The 17,326-nt window shown below is 44.7% G+C and overlaps 1 protein-coding gene across 1 annotated transcript in view; it reads right to left on the bottom strand.

Annotated features, from left to right (window-relative positions):
- The window catches only part of LOC126161990 (uncharacterized), a 68,403-nt gene extending 52,682 nt beyond the window's left edge, over positions 1-15,721 (bottom strand). The window contains exons 1-2 of the mRNA XM_049918191.1: positions 15,600-15,721; positions 7,997-8,089 (exon numbers count right to left, since the gene is read on the bottom strand). Of these exons, the coding sequence (XP_049774148.1) occupies positions 7,997-8,089; positions 15,600-15,696 (190 nt within the window). The 5' untranslated portion in view covers positions 15,697-15,721. The remainder of the gene's footprint in view (positions 1-7,996; positions 8,090-15,599) is intronic.
- Between the last annotated feature and the right edge of the window lie 1,605 nt (positions 15,722-17,326).

The raw sequence follows: 17,326 nt of genomic DNA, 5'->3' as shown, positions 1-17,326 counted from the left end.
AGTAACCATCGGAAAACTGGAAGGAGGACAAAGCGTGACGAGTATACCCCAAGAGAATGGCATTGCTCAGAGCACTGTTTCAGGTGCTTGGGGAGGATTCTGAACCACAGGCACTGCTGCCCGAAGGTAAGGAGGTGAGCTACCACGGTCAGTTACATCAGCAGAAGACCGCTACAAAGTGCAAATGGCAAGAAGTGACTCACGCGTAACAGCGAGTGCAATTGTAATCACATTTATTGGGACTGCAAGGCACGCAGTCTCAGCTCCACAATGGCATGCGACTGATGGTGGTGGTCTCTATGTACGACGGCAAGTGTGTTGTGTTCCTTTGGTTCCCGCACTTCGGCGCCAACGATTTCGATGGTGCCAGGAGCACAGGCACTGGAACAACGAGATATGGGGTCGCGTGCTCTTGTCGGATGAGACAAGATTCCGTCTGATTATAGGGTTTCGACGTACCCTCATATGGCGAGAGATTAGAAACACGGAATACATCCAGGAACACTGTTGAATTTGACCGGTTTTGTGTGGAGGACCGTAGCGTTCCATGGCCGTACTGACGTCCAAATCTTCGAATACAGTCCAATTACCGGTCAACATTTTGTAACGCTGTACTCCTTCCCCTGGTGCGTCTTTTCGTGAGTGTATTCTGCCTTAACCATTTTTTTGGAAGTCGCAGCTGTAGCAGCTCTTGTAACGAGAGGATATTCGGCGAATGGATTAGCCTGTACGTTCCCCCTACTTAAGTCCCATCGAGAACACAATGGGTGTGTTGGGGAGACGCAATGGAGCATGTTCATATGCACCAAAGAGCATCCAGCAGTTGTGAGCCGCACTGGTGGAGGGATGGCATGCCCTACCACAAGAACTCCTTACCAACACTGGCCAGCATGTGGGCAGGCTGCAGAGCATGTTCGGTTTTTTGTTATGTCCAGGGAATCACCATGAATCTCCGTGACTTCATTGTAATTATTGTCTACATCTACATCTAGATCTACACACATCAAAAAAGTTTTGCATCTCTCTGGTTCCCAGAACTTTAGAAGACAGACGTTGACTGTGCATATTGTATCACAGACTCAGTCCCTTTGACTGTTCAGAGATATCACTAAACCCACCCTAAGAGGTACATAGCAATGCATGAACAGAGTCTCCTAGACGGAAGGGGTCCGACAGCCGATCAGTTCCAGTCATTCCATAAGGAAGGAGGTACACTGCTCGTGTTGTCTGTAGCTCAACCATGCCTAGAGAATCAATACCGCTGTTCGATCCCATTCGCATTGTTACTTTGTGCCAGGAAGGGCTCTCAACGAGGGAAGTGTCCACACGTCTCCAGGTACTGTCGATGTCATGCCTCGTTCAGGCCGTCCAAGTGGGTGACCGCTACCTACGGATTATGGCTCGGAGGAACCTGCCAGCAACGCCACCATGTTGAATTATGCTTTTCGTGCAGCCACAGGACGTCGTGTTACCATTCAAACTGTGTGAAATAGGCTGCATGATGCACAACTTCACTCCCGACGTCCATGGCGAGGTCTATCTTTGCAACCACAACACCATGCGGCGGGGAAGAGATGGGCCCCAACAACGTGCCGAATGGACCGCTCAGAATTGGCAACACGTTCTCTTCGCCGTTGAATGTCGCATATGCCTTCAACCAGATAATCGTCGGAGACGTGTTTGGAGGAAACCCGGTCAGGCTGAACGCCTTAGACACACTGCCCAGTGAGTGTAGCAAGGTGGAGGTTCCTTGCTGTTTTGGGGTGGCATTACGTGGGCCGGACGTACGCCGCTGGTCATGGAAGGCGCCGTAACGGCTGTACGATACGTGAATACCATCCTACGACCGATAGTTCAACCATATCGGCAGCATATTGGCGAGGCATTCGTCTTCATGGACGATAGTTCGCGCCCCCATCGTGCACATCTTGAGAATGACTTCCTTCAGTATAACGACATCGCTCGACTAGAGGGGCCAGCATGTTCTCCAGACATTAACCTTATCGGACATGCCAGGCATAAATTGAAAAGGGCTGTTTATGGACGACGTGACCCACAAACCACTCTGAGGGATCTACGCCGAATCGCCGTTGAGGAGTGGGACAATCTGGACCAACAGTGCATTGATGAACTAGTGAATAGTATGCCACGACGAATACAGGCATGCATCAATGCAAGAGGACGTGCTACTGGGTATTAGAGATACCGCTGTGTACAGCAATCTGGACCATCAACTCTGAAGGTCTCGCTGTATGGTCGTACAACATGCAATGTGTCGTTTTCATGAGCAGTAAAAAGGGCGGAAATGATGTTTATGTTGATCTCTATTCCAATGTTCTGTACAGGTTCCGGAACCCTCGGAGCCGAGGTGATGTAAAACTCTTTTTGGTGTGTGTATGTAACTACCCTGAAATCCACATTTAAGTGCCCAGTACAAGTTTCTTAGAATCACCTTCAGACTACTTGTCGAACAACGCACGGAAGGAACAGAAGACTTAAACTTCTTGTACGAGCTCTGGTTTCTCTTATTTCTCCTCATATAGACTGGCGACAGCAAAATATTTTCAAATTCAGAAGAGATATTTGATGATTGAAATTTGCTGAAAAGATCACGCCGCAAAGAAAAACGCCTTTGTTTTAATGAGAGCCACCTCAGCTCGCTTATCATACCTTTGACACTCTCTCCCGCATTTCGCGATAACGAAAAACTAGTTGCCGTTCATTGGACTTTTCCGATGTCCTCAGGCTATTCTATCCGGAAAGGATGTCATAACGGACAGTAATACTCTAGCAGAGGATAGACAAGCGAGCTGTCAGTATCTTTAGTAGGTGTTTTGCATCTTCTAAGTGTTCTGTCAAGAAAATGCATTCTATGGTTTGCTTTTGCCTAACAACATCTGTGTGATCGTTCCAATTTCAGTTGATCGCAATTCTAATTCCTAGATGTTTAGTTGAATCTACAGCCTTTAAGAGTATGTTATTTATCGTGTGACGAAATGCAACGGATTTCTTTTCGTACTCCTATTTGCCTTCTTGAGTGTTGGTGTGACGTGTGCAATTTTCCGGTGTTCTGGCACTGTTCTTTCGTCGAGCGAGCGGTTGTATATGATTGCTAAGTATGGGACTATTGAGTCAGCATCGTCTGAAATAACCTAGTTACTATACTATCTCGACTGGAAGAGTTGCTCTATTAAGTGTCTTAAGCTGCTTCGCTGTACCGTGGATATCTACTTCTAAGATAGTAATGTAGGCAGCTGTTCCTCATCTAAATTCTGTTACATATACTTCGTTTTCTTTCGAGAAGGAATTTTGGAAAACTATTTTTAATATCTTCACTTTAGAGGCACTGTCATCGGTTATATTACCACCGTTGTCGCCCATTGAATGTATTGACTGTGTATTGCCACTGGTGTATTTTATATACGACCAGATTCTCTTAGGGTTTTCTGTCAGATTCCGAGACAGAGTTTCGACGTCGGAGCTATTAAAAGCATCTCGTAATAATGTGAGCGCTAAGTTTCGAGCTTACATAGTTAGAAATGAGTGGAGACTGTCCCTGCCTTTTCAAAAAGATGTATTTTGCGTTTACTTGTGGTGGATTTCGATATTGCGGTGGGCAGTCTTGTTACAAGGACCTTATGATCACTAACCCTTGTATCCATCATGAGGCTCCCTATTTGCTCAGAATTATTTGCTGCTAAGAGGTCAACTGCTTTCGCAACCATTTACACTTCGACTGGGCTCCTAAACTAATTGCTCAAAATAATTTTCAGACAAAGCATTTAATACAATTTCTGACCATGTTTTATGCCTACAACTGGCTATGAACGTGTTGTTTCGCCAACATATCGAGCGTGGATTGAAGTCACCACCGACTATAATTGTATTAATGGAGTACCTGTTTGAGATGATAGCCAGTTTTTCTTTGAACTGTTCAGCAACGGAACATCTGAGTCTGGGTGATGGTAAAAGGAACCAATTATTAATTTATTCCCGTTGTCAAGTATAAAATCTACTCGAACAAACTCGCAGGAGCTAACTGTTTCAATTTCGCTAGAGGATAAATTACCTCTAGCAGAAACACACACGCCGGCTCCAAATGTATTTAATGTATCTTTCCTGAACGCCATTAGATCCTTCGTAAAAATTTCGACTGAACTTATTTCAATCTTTAGCCATCTTTCGGTACCTGTTGTACTTTGTCTTAGTGCTTGGGACCTCTGGTTCTTTCCCAAGGCAGCCTCGATAATGTCTGTTGTTATGACTACCCTTTTCCTGTATTTGCCCTGCACCCTTTTAGACTGACGGCATTTCTGTAGTTTGCCGAGACCCTCTAACTTAGTAAAGCCGCCAAGTCCCGTCCACACAGACCCCTCTACCCCTAGCAGCCTCCCGTGTGTAGTGTAGTGGGCCCCTGATGTATGAAGCGGATCCCGTAACACCACCACTCTATTGTGCAAGTCAAGAAATCTGTTGTCTACTACACGGTCGCAAAACAGCATAAGCCTCTGATTTGAGGCGCTCTGCTCGGCTCTGTACCAAAGATGCGCAATAGATTTTGTCGACAGTGCTGAGCTGTGCCTCATTTGGCAAGCAAGCCTGGCAGTCTTGACCACTTCAGCTAACCGCCCGAAACTGGGCAGAACCTCTTCCGATCCAAAGCGATACATATCACTGATATCGTCATGAGTCCACCATCTGCAGCTGGCTGCACCCTGTGCTCTTCAAGGCTTCCAGAAGCACCCGCTTTACATCTGAAATGCCTCCACCCGGCATGCACATAGAGTGCACACGAGATTGCTTTCCCTCCTTGGCAGCCATATCCCTAAGGGGCTTCATTACGCGCCCGATATTGGAACTCCCAACCACCAGCAATCCCACCCCTCAGTGAATTCCCAGGTCTTGCAGGCCGAGAGACTTTCTCTGGAACAGGGTGAACGATTGCATCTGGCTCAGGATGTCTGTCAGCCCCAGATAACGCCTGAAACCCGTTGGTTAGACGAACCACGGTGGTCTTTCGATTCCCCCCTTCCGCAAAAAAGTCCCCCCCCCCCACACACAAAAATCTTTCGTCACCTGCCACACTTCGAAACGACTTCCCATTCGACCGCGGGCGAGGAGTCATCCTCAGTGGATGCTGTAACCGGGACGCTCACAGTGGATACGTGGGATCTGCGCGACATCGGATCAACACGTTCGCCGCCCCCCCCCCTCCCCTCCCTTATAGCGATGCCCATTGGCAACAGCCTCAATCTGCATCAAGCCAGCATCGCCTGGAGCGTCTCCAACTCAGCAAGCATACGAACGCAACAGTAATAATCCCTAACCACACTAAAGAACTGCAGACTAAACAGTAATTAAAACGCAGAACTGTGGTTACTGTCTCTTTGAATAAGAGCGTCATTTCCTATTCATCTCACTGCACATTTTCTTCAGTTATCTTTTGTACTATAATGGAACAGTTCTTTCTATGTATGTTCCAAGTTTTATAGAACTGTGTTACTTGTCAGTGATACATCTGCGAAAGTTACTTCTTTTGCACACCAATGTACACTGGACGTCGGTACTTACCAGTAAAATCGTTTTCGATGTGGGCGCAATACTAAGTGACACGCATTGCATTGTCGAGTTCACTGTTACAAAACTTTTGTTTAGAAGGAACCCGACAGAGTGAAGAACTAAGTCCTAGGCATAATGTTCTTCAGATATTTCGAAGACGCAGTTCGGCCCCTCAGACACAAACTTAGATTTGTAGGGCTATGCGTTTCCATTAAAGACCGTAAACAATATTGATAAAAACAGTCGTAATACTCGATGGGACCAGCTGTACGAGTTGCCTGGTGAGGCGGTTAGCCTTGAGAGCTGAGGCCAGCGAGTGCTGCCCAGCTGGTGTGGCGCTGGTGTCGCAACGGCTGACCGCGTTGGTCCCTCACTTCACAGCTGTGTTCCTCTAGTCATTCCCCCCATTCAAATCACGGATAATGTACTGAAAGAATGAGGGTATATCTGTAACTCATGCAATCAATGTAAACGACTTACCTTGTCTATTCTGTAGGCAGCTGAATACTATGTGGGGAAAACGGAGGCAGTAGTTACGGCGAGACACAATTTATAGCCTGAATTTTTTAAATATTTATAACCACGAGAAGGAAGATCAAAACAAGAAAGCGTAAGAGGTGAATTCGTAGATGACTGAAGACGCCACCCATATTGGCTAACAAAGCTGCTAGTCAAAGATGATTTCTGTAAGACTGACATACACTGTGGTGACAAATGTCATATCGGACCTCCTCTTGTCCGGAGTAGTGCAGCAAGTCGACGTGACATGGACTCAATAAGTCGACCGAAATCCCATGCAGAACCATTGAGACATACTACCTCCTTAGCCGGTAGTAATTTCGAAATTGACGCCGGTGCAGGATTTTCTGCACGAACTGACCTCTCGATGATGTTCCATAAATGTTCGATGGAATTCACGTCGGGCGATGTGAGAGGCCAATCATTCGCACTAATTGTTCAGAATGCTCTTCAAACCAATCGCGAAATATTGTGCCCCAGTGACATGGCGCATTGTCATCCACAAGAATTCCATCGTTGTTTGGGAACGTAAAGTCCATGAATGATTCCAAACGGTCTCCAAGTAGCCAAACATCCAAAGGGTCCAGCCCATTCCTTGTAAACATAGCCCACAAAATTATGGATCCACCACGAGCTTCCACAGTACCTTGTTCACAACTGGAGTCCATGGCTTCGTGGGGTCCTACCGTCAGCTCTTACAACTGAAAGTCATCTGAACAGGCCACAGTTTTCCAGTCGTCTAGGGTCCAGCCGATATGGTCACAGGTCCAGGAGAGGCATTGCAGGCGATGTTATGCTGTCGCAAAGGCACTGGCGTCCGTCTTTTGCTGCCGCAGTGCGTTAAGCCAAATTACGACGCACTGTCGTAACGTCCGTCCTAAGTGTTGTATAGCGCATGCTGGATGCTGGCAAAGTTTCGTTATCATGCTGTATATTGCATACATATTGAGTAAAAGTGTCTGATGTGATACCAATTGGTCATCACAATAGAAGCAGACAGATGGAAACTAACAAAAGCCGCCGATACTGTCGCAAGCCAGCAGGCAGCGTTATGCTTAAAACAGCTATCTAACTTCTGGAAAACCATCTGAAGATAATCCTATAAAGGCTCCAAACCGGTTCATGGAATGAGTACATAACTATTTCAAAAAAGCTTCTGTAAATATCTACTACATCTTTTTAAGATTTAAATGGCTCGAAAGTTTTGCTTCAGTTTGGCTTATCCTCAACTATCTATGGGAGCGTTATTTATACTGATGTAACACTCACTAAATACAAGGCCAAGTTACTTTCTACTGTCTTACGACCGACCCTGGCGTGTGCCTCAGCCACTGTAAAGATCAAAGTTTTCTTAACTCACACTTGTACATTTTGCTGAGAGATGTAAAGATATCATCTTTGGCGTGTTTTGGTGTACATGCCTGTGATAAGTACAAATTACAGTGTGCCACTTGTTTTATATTGAGACTCATCAAGTTAAGCTTCCAACTCTTAGTATCACTGCAGTGTTTAAAAAAATTAAAAGCTTGTTTGGGCAACATTAACGTATATATCGCACTTAATTTTTGTGTGAAGAAGAACAGCAGTTACAACTCTAACCGTCTTAGTTATACATGCATCAGTTAGGTACTCCAAGTTTCGGAAGCTTAACTCGTTCCTATATAGTCAGCTTCCAGATCATATAACTCACTGTTACCATCTCTAAAAGAACCCTTGTGTGAGTAACTTCCAATAAATTTAGCGCTAGGAAAATGAGATAATTTCGACGTTTTGGTAAATTACATTAGTAAGAGGAACGGATAAAAGAATTTTCCCAGATCTGTTGGAAATAAAATATCGCTTCAGTTACACAGTTCCCATTACAGATACGACAAATTTATAAACTGAAATTACAGGTAAAGAGGAATTCTATACTCACCATCCTTTGATTTGCGGACGGTCTCCATAATCATCTGCCTGATGCACTCATTCAGATTGGGGTCATTCCTGCTGCAAGTCTTGAACCAGGAGGCTGAAAATAAGCAGACGCAGCCATTTCAGTGATTTGACAGTCTACTTTGCAGATGAGTGTTGCAGGACAAGAATCAAATCAGCACCATGAACAGAGAGGGTGACATCGATGGTATCCGGTTGCAACAACAGTGGCAAACGTCCAGAGTACGTCACGTCTTTTAAATATTTAGGCTCATACTAAAAATTGCTATGGAACAGGATGAATACGTGAAATCAGTATTAGGGACAGAAAGAGAAAGATTTGTTGGTAGGGTTCTTGGAATGTGCAGTGCATCTGTGAAGGAGATCGCGTACAAGAAGGTTGTGGGACCAATTATACGGGGTGAAAAGTATTTAAACCGACAAACTCTGGGAGGTTGTAGGGGAAATCAAAACAAATGTTTTCCCCTAATGTCATTTTTTCGTATGAGAAATATTTAAACCGGTAGAGAAAGATTTCTCTGGCGACAAATTAATTAAACCAACAAAAAAGTCCAGAGGGGACGTATCTGGGGATCGAGCAGGCCATGGTACAGGACCACCTCTGCCAGTCCACGTTTCTGGGAACCGTCGGTCCAGGAATCGATGCACACGACGACTGAAATGTGCCGGCGCCCCGTCATGTTGGAACCACATGCGTTGTCTTGTAGGGAGCGAGACGTCTTCCAGCAATTCTGGCAATGCTCTGGCAAGAAAATTGTAATAGTGACTGCCATTTAATGGTATAGGTAGCAGATACGGCCTAATTAAACAGTCCCCAACAACACCGACCCACACATTAACGAAGAACCGCACTTGATGAGCGCTAGTAACTGTGGCATGCGGGTTATCCTCACTCCAAACATGCGAATTGTGCATGATGAAGACTCCATCACGCCCGAACGTTGCTTCATCGGTAAACAACACAGAGGATGGAAATGTAGATGCATTTCACAGTGTCCCAGGTACCACTGCGAAAACTGTGCTCTTGGTGGATAATCAACTGGTTCCAGTTTGTGGACACGCTGTAAGTGAAATGGACGTAACAATTGCTCCCAAAGGACTGTTCTTACATTCGTCTGATTCGTCCCCATGTTACATGCAATTGCACGAGTGCTGATTGAAGGATCCCGCTCCACATGCTGCAAGACAGCTTCCTCAAATTGCAACGTTCTTACCGTGCGACGGTGCCCCTGTCCAGGTAATCTGCTAAATGACCTGGTCTCACGCAGACGTTGGTACACAGCAGCAAAGGTCGTATGATGCGGGATACGGTGATTAGGATATTGTTGTTGATAAACCCGTTTTGCAGCTCGTCCGTTGTGGCGTGCTACTTAGTACGCACCAAGCATGTCAGTGTACTCACTCCAGGTGTATCGCTCCATTAGTAAACAGAGACAATGCACTACTACACTGGTGGACAGCAGTTGCCTACAACTGAAGAGCATAATACGCCCTTTAACAACTGAAGGTCGTTGTACGGCCTCTAACAACTGAATAGCGTAATACGGCCTCCACCGGTTTAAATACTCATCATAGGAAATACTTTTCACCCTGTAGAGTATTGCTCCAGTGTTTGGCGTCCCCTTTAAGTAGGCATAACAGCAGACATTGAACGAATTAAGAAGTGCACTGACAGAACCTAGCAGGTCGACACAGCCCATACGAAAATGCAAAGAATTGCTAGGGGAATTTACATCACAATCTCTGGAGGAAGAGGGACGGTGTTCTGTTAAAACCATGTTGAGAATAATCTGATAAAAAGTATCCGGACACAGCTATGTCTCGGGGACCGAGCACCAAATGTCACGGGAGTTGGACCCTCCAGGGTAGCAGTGACAACAGAACAGTTCGGTCTGGAGAGCTCAGTGACTTTCAACGTGGACTAGTCACTGGATGTCATCTGAGTAGCAAATACAGCAGAGACATTTTGCTCAGTTTGAAGCTTCCCAAGTCGACAGTTAGTGAAGTGACTGTGAAGTGGAGACGCGAAGGAACTACCAAAGCGGCACTGAGACCTGGCAGACGTCTTGTACTGGTGGACAGGGATCGTCGAGCATTGAGGAATATGATTGTACAGATCGCTTAAATTCGAAGGAAGGAATCACTGGTAAGTTCCAAAGTGCTACCAGACGTATAGGTAGCACAACGATTGTGGACAGGCATTCAAAAAGAACTGAGTACAATGGTTGAGTGGCTCCTCGTAAGGCACACGTTGCCTTAGACAGTTCCAGGCGACGCACGAAGTGGTATAAAGAGCGATGTCACAGGACGGTGGACGACTGGAATCGGCTGAACTGGAGTAATGAATCGCCCTATGACCCGTGGCAATGAGACGGAATGATGTGGGTTTGACGTATGTCTGGTGAACGTTACCTGCCACAATGTGTGGTGCCTGCAGTGAAGCAAGGAGGAGATAGGGTTAGGGTACAAAGATGTTTTTGTGGTTCGAGTGTAGTCCCCTTATTGCGCTTAAGTAAAACCTAAACGAGGAAGAATCTCATTTTACATCATTGTGACTGCGTACAGTAGAGAAAAAGATGAGAGACGACGATTATTTGTACCAACATGACAATACATCCCGTCATACAGCAACGTATGTGAGCCAAAGATGTGTGGACAAAAACATTCCTGAAAACGGATTGGACTGCTCAGAGTCCCTACCTGAACCCAATGAAAGGCTTGAGTCAGGACTTCGACTTGGCTCCAGACCAAAGCGTCCAGCATCACTGTCATCTCTAGTTTCGGCTCATGAGGGAGACATTCACATATTGAAAATGTTCCTAGCAGAGCTCAAACCGTCGTAAAGACGAAGGATGGACAGACTCCATATCAATGTTGGTGTACGAATACTTTTTATCAGATATTGTATTTAGAGAAACGACCCGCCATGTTAGCCAAGGGCGCTAACGCGCTGTTCTCTGGACTCGGGTAGGCGCGCCGGCCCCGGATCGAATCCGCCCGACGGATTAACGACGAGGGCAGATGTGCCGGCCAGCCTTCACGTGATTTTTAGGCGGTTTTCCCACTAGGTGAATACCGGGATGTCCCACCTCAGTTACACGACTCGCAGACATTTGAAAATGTTCACACTCTTTCATAGCTTACACTAGACGCAGACAGATGGGGTACACTAATTCCGTCCCCCGGGGGGAGAGGGGAGGGGAGGGGGGACGGCGTGGCGACATGAAGCGCATCCGGCCACCCTCCGCACTAACATCGCCAAATCTACAGTAACAAGGCCGACCCTGCGTTGAAGTGGGACAAAGGCCCTAAGAAAATGATGACTGTATTTAGGAAAACGGTATTCAAGGAAGACTTTGTGATAACTGCGATGCCTCCATCGTAGGAATTTTGAGACCAAAGTGAGATATTAGGGCGCTTACAGAGGAATGTAGATAGTCAATTTTTCATCGCCCAGTGCGTGAATAACAGAAAATCACTAAGAGTGGTGCGAAATACCCTCCGTTACGCACTGTACAGTAGCTTGCGGAACAAGCCATGAGCTGTTAAGGTATGTAATACTGTTACAAGATTACCGTTTATCCGTGGTTAAGACTCACTGTAAAGCATGTTAATCAACCATTAAACATCCGTGAAGCATAACGTCTGCAATCTCGTGCTGTTCTGAAGGTCTTATCATTGCCATTTTACGCAACAAGCTAGAGAATCTGGTGACTCATCGCAGCTGTGTGTCGAAGCGAAGTTCTAGAAATACATCTTGCAAATGAAACTAAGAAAGTATTAAGTGCTAGATCATTTACATCACCGTATGTGATCCTTGTATCCATCAGACGTAACTTTTACTTTGTTTTATTTTAATTTTATACACAGACCTCGACTGTTATGTAGTGGAAAAGGTATTAGTCATGTGTTAATTGTACTTGATACTCATTTTTGTATCTGTGCGTACGTCAGAAACTTCGGGTATTTGACACCTAATTGCAGATATTTTACAACGGATGTCGCAAAAACTAACAATTAGATTCAAATGAAAGAACTGTTTGTCGTGTGTAATGCATCACTACTTTTACCGTGTTACACTCACATACCACAATGTCGATGACAATACAGGGAAGCATTTAGACATATATCCGATCGACAGCCCCGCATAAAACAAGCTAACGTTGTGTATTGAACAGCCAGAAATCAATAAGTTGTCTAAAAATCGAAGGGATATATATGTGGATATACACTGCCGGAAGAAAATACCACACCTCGAAAGACTACGTCACCTCGCGCGCAGAAATGAGGCCCTACTTTCAACTATAGCTCCTTCATTCAGAGACAAGACTGGAGTCGTATTAACATCCTTCTAAATTCTTTTCATGCCGACATGACCCGAAATCATAGTATCTCTGCACAAAACCACATTAGGTGCTGTAGCGGACTATAATATATGGATCACACAACGAGATACGGCCACTATGTGATCAAAAGTATCCGGACACCTGGCTGAAAATGACTTGCAAGTTCGTGCCGCTCTCCATCGGTGATGCTGGAATTCAGTATGGTGTTGGCCCACCCTTAGCCTTAATGATAGCGTCCACTCTCGCAAGCATACGTTTAGTCAGGTGCTAGAAGGTTTCTTGGGGAATGGAAGCCAATTCTTCACGGAGTGCTGCACTGAGGACAGGTATCGATGTCGGTCGGTGAGGCCTGCCACGAAGTCAGCGTTCCAAAACGTCCCAAAGGTGTTCTGTAGGATTCAGGTCAGGACTCTGTGCAGGCCAGTACATTGCCAGGATGTTATTGTCCTGTAACCACTCCACCACAGGCCGTGCATTATGAACAGGCGCTCGATCGTGTTGAAAGATGCAATCGCCATCCCCGACTTGCTCTTCAACAGTGGGAAGCAATAAGGTGCTTAAAACATCAATATAGGCCTGTGCTGTGATAGTGCCACGCAAAACAATAAGGAGTGCAAGCCTCCTCAATGAAAAACACGACCACATCACAAAACCACTGCCTCCGAATTTTACTGTTGGCGCTATACACGCTGGCAGATGACGTTCACCGGGCATTCGCCATATTGACACCCTGCCATCGGATCGCTACCTTGTGTACCGTGATTCGACACTCCACACAACGTTTTTCCACTGTTCAACCGTCCAATGTTTACGCTCCTAACACCAAGCGAGGCGTCGTTTGGCATTTACCGTCGTGATGTATAGCTTATGAGAGTCACTCGACCATGAAATCCGAATTTTCTCGCCCCCCGCCTAACTGTCACAGATTTTCAGTGGACCCTGATGCTGTTTGGAGTTCCTGTTTGGTGGTCTGGATAGATGTCCGCGTATTACACATTACGAGCCTCTTCAACTGTCGTCGGTCTCTGTCAGTCAACAGACGAGGTCGGCCTGTACGCTTTTGTGCTGTACGTATCCCTTCAGTTTCCACTTCACTACCACATCGGAAACAGTGGACCTACGCATGTTTATGAGTGTGGATATCTCGCATACAGACGTATGACACAAAAGTGACACCCAATTACCCGACCACGTTCGAAGTCCGTGAGTTCCGCGGAGCGCCCCATTCTGCTCTCTCACGATGTCTAATCATTACTGAGGCCACTGATATGGAGTACCTGGCAGTAGGTGGCAGTACCGCGCACCTAATATGAAAAACGTATGTTTTTGGCGGTGTCCGGATACTTTTGATCACATAGTGTAAATGGATAAAGATACATCGAAGAAAAATTTGTATTACCTACGGTCACGGCTGCCTATATTATTCTAAAACACGTAAAATGGAAAGTAAAAATGCCGAGGAACATGTAATAATGAATACTTTACTATAGAGTTACCTGAAGGTCTAAAACAAAGCTATACAGTTGTTTAAATTTCTACGTTCAGAGTCACTACCTAGAGATTTCAAATGCTCTTCAGTGACAAAGTCATCACAACTTGTGGGAGTTTAATTGAATGAAGGATCTGTGCTGCCGTTGCAAGTTTCAAGCTTAAATTTGAAAACTAGTGTAAGTGTAGAGGTAATTATGGCTAAATAAAATGTTGAATCGGTGAAACTTTGACATAATGCATCCTATTTTTTCTCTATTTAAAATAATTTTCTTCATTGCGAATCTAAGTAGATGTTGAGTTCTCCAGTCCAGTCCACAGGAATTGTTAATGTGCAATACAGTCTAAATCAAACTGGTCCCAGGTTAACTAGCTGTAGAGCAATTAATGGTGGTATTATAGTAGGTGACTCTTCAAATATAATTATCGACAAGGTGATAAAGAAGGTATTGGCTGGTAGTCAATATGAAAAAAGGGACGTAGAAATGAAAATCATTTGGAATTCTGACGATACGCTTCTGTTGGAAAACAATGAAGATACCCTGCAGAAACTTTTACATACACTTAACTTGGCAGACAAAAACGTAAATATGACCATATCCACTCATAAAATCAAATGTCCGAACACATCTGTGGAACCAGTTAGATGCAAACTGAAAGTGAATGGTTCAAATGGCTCTGAGCACAATGGGAGTTAACAGCTGAGGTCATCAGTCCCCTACAACTTAGAACTACTTAAAACTAACTGACCTAAGGACATCACACACATCCATGCCCGAGGCAGGATTCGAACCTGCGAGCGTAGTGGTCGCGTGATTCCAGACTGAAGCGCCTAGAACCGCTCGACCACACTGACCGGCTAACTAAAAATAAAGAAAAAAATTATTCAGCAAGTGACGATATTTAAATATCTTGGTATTGAACAGCAAAGGAAATGTCGAAAAGAAAGTTGGAGAACAAGTAGCTAAAGCAAACAAAGTGGCAGGATGTTTAAATGATACTGTCTGGAAAAACAAGCGTACGAGAAAAAGATGCAAAGGCAAGAATATGCAAAGCAACAGTTAGAACAGTTATGATATACACAGTTGACCGGAAACATAAAAGAACAAAGAGACTTTTGGAATTCAGGGAAATGAAAATTCTGCAAAGGATACAAGGAAGACACTAGAAGATTGAGAGATAAGTGAAAGAATTAGAAGAGGATGTGAAGGGGACACCACTAATGAGTGGACACGTAAGAGAAACGTGAATAAGTGGACAATTAAACAGCATGAATGAATGGAAGGTTGTGAAAATCGTAAAAAATAAATCACCAGCTGGTAAAGGAAATCTTAGCCACCCAAGGAAAAGATGAAGTGACAGACTGAGGGTAGTCTGAGAAGTATTGAATAAAACAGGGTTTCTCCTAGGAAGAAAGGAAGAAGAAGATAGTTTAAATCATGTTTTATGTCAATCTTATGACGAGTTTCGGCTTATTAAACTATCTTCAGGTTTTCAAATAAAATACGGGACTGCTTCAGTTGTAACGACGTACATGAGCTGACGCCAGCGGTAGCAACCGTTCTGTATTTCAGTTGCACATCTGTAGACCGAAACCGGTCACAAAATGTAAAGAAAACATGATTTAGTCTGTACTGTGCATACAACGAAACAAGATCATTGGCTTCTCCAGTTATAGAATGCTCCTTTCTGTAATCACAGTTAAGTAGTTTTAGCAGTATGAGAGTGGGTGAGAGTAGAAGGGGAACTCACGCAGTTTGGTGATGAGCCTCTCCGGACCTCTGGGAGCGGCAGAGGCGGCGGTGGCGGCAGCAGCCAGCAGGAAGGCGAAGAGCGCGGCGGTGGTCATGGCGGCGGCGGCGCAGGGCGGAGTGTGTCAGCGGGCGCCTGCGCGCCGCGCCTTATGTATACCTGTGCGCGGTGGGAAGCCTACCCAGCAGGCGTCTCGAGGCCGAGTGGGCTGGCACTTCTGATAGGCGCTCTTCTGAAATGCAGTTAAAACACGTACAATTGCTTCTTACGTGAGTGACGACATCGTCGAGTCCCTGTACAGATACTCAGAGGACGAACGACGAATATTCCCACTCCCTTTTACATCCTGGCTTCCCATACTTACAGCGCACGGCGTATCGGAAAAGTCTAAGGTTTCTTTATGTGCACACACCTCTCGTAACTCTAACATTTCACAACAAATAAAAAGATTTGGAACATAAATATAAGGATACAGCTTTGCTTCCACTACTTTTTCAAATCGATAGCTGATCAACTTATTTTAGTAAACGGAGAACTGTTTCTGTTATCGATCCTCTGGAAGCAAGATTGTCTTTGAAACTAGGCCACGCGAGCATTCGACTTCTTTTTGCCGGAGATGAGTGTCGTTACATCAGCTTCCGCTCAGCTCAGCGCAAATAGATACAGGGGCTGGACCAAAAATGTCAGAACACGGCGAGAAACCACGCTTGAACATAAACGCAGATGATATTTGACCCGAACGACACCTCTGCAATGCTCTAAATACGTTACAAATGTTTTTGGGAACAATTTGAAAGAATTAACCACAACAGTCGCTGATAGAATCTCCTAACCTGAATACAATATTCCGCACTTACGCTCATGAGGTTGCAAAAGATGATGGCAAATCAATTTCGTGTCTTTTATGTCTGTCTGTAAGGTAAGCGTCGCCGAAGAACGAGTCTGCTAGTTGCAGAGCAGGGCTGCAGACAGTCTGTGTTATGTAAATTATTATTGACTAATTCTCTTCAAGACTGTGTTCAGTATGAACTACTACAGTTCTGGGCGTCACTTACTGGAAGAGGTCTTCTTTCTGTAAGACAGAGTAATCCAGCTCGAAAGTTGCAGTGTCTATTTGCATTAAGACACGTTGCAAGTAGTCGATAAGAGAAGCAAAAGAGCACATCAGTTACAAACCCATCACTTGCACTTTCAAACAATGAAAATAAATCAAATCTTTGTTTTTTACATAAAACATCAGCTGCGTCATGAATGAACTACAAACACATAATAGTCAATACATTACTATATACAGCCACAATGTCACTCTTTCGGCTGAATGTGCGGGAAATTAATACATGTTTCAGCAGGTGCTATGACAGAATCTGTTGATACACTACTTGAATTTTATTTACGCGAAATATTCCAAGGCATAAACCTCATTATCTGACACTCATAACAATACCAAAGTATGTAACATGTGTACTGTAAGTCATACTCCATCCTGTGCAGTACAAGTTTCGTATTCATGCAAGATTAAAATCATTATTAATGCCCAGAAATGTACCGGCAAATAAAAGACACAGTTTTAAACGATAATGCAGTCTGAGTAGAAAAATTATAGGAAGAGCAATTTTACGCAAAACAGGCCGGCAGGGAGAGGCGAAAATCATTTGGCAGTAAAGGCTTTCTCAACATTAAATATTAATTCACTATCTGGGAGCGTAGGAAAAAGCATCTAAATAGAT

Source organism: Schistocerca cancellata, chromosome 2, assembly GCF_023864275.1.
Source record: "Schistocerca cancellata isolate TAMUIC-IGC-003103 chromosome 2, iqSchCanc2.1, whole genome shotgun sequence".
NCBI lineage: Eukaryota > Metazoa > Arthropoda > Insecta > Orthoptera > Acrididae > Schistocerca > Schistocerca cancellata.
This window is presented reverse-complemented; position numbering and strand designations above follow the sequence as displayed.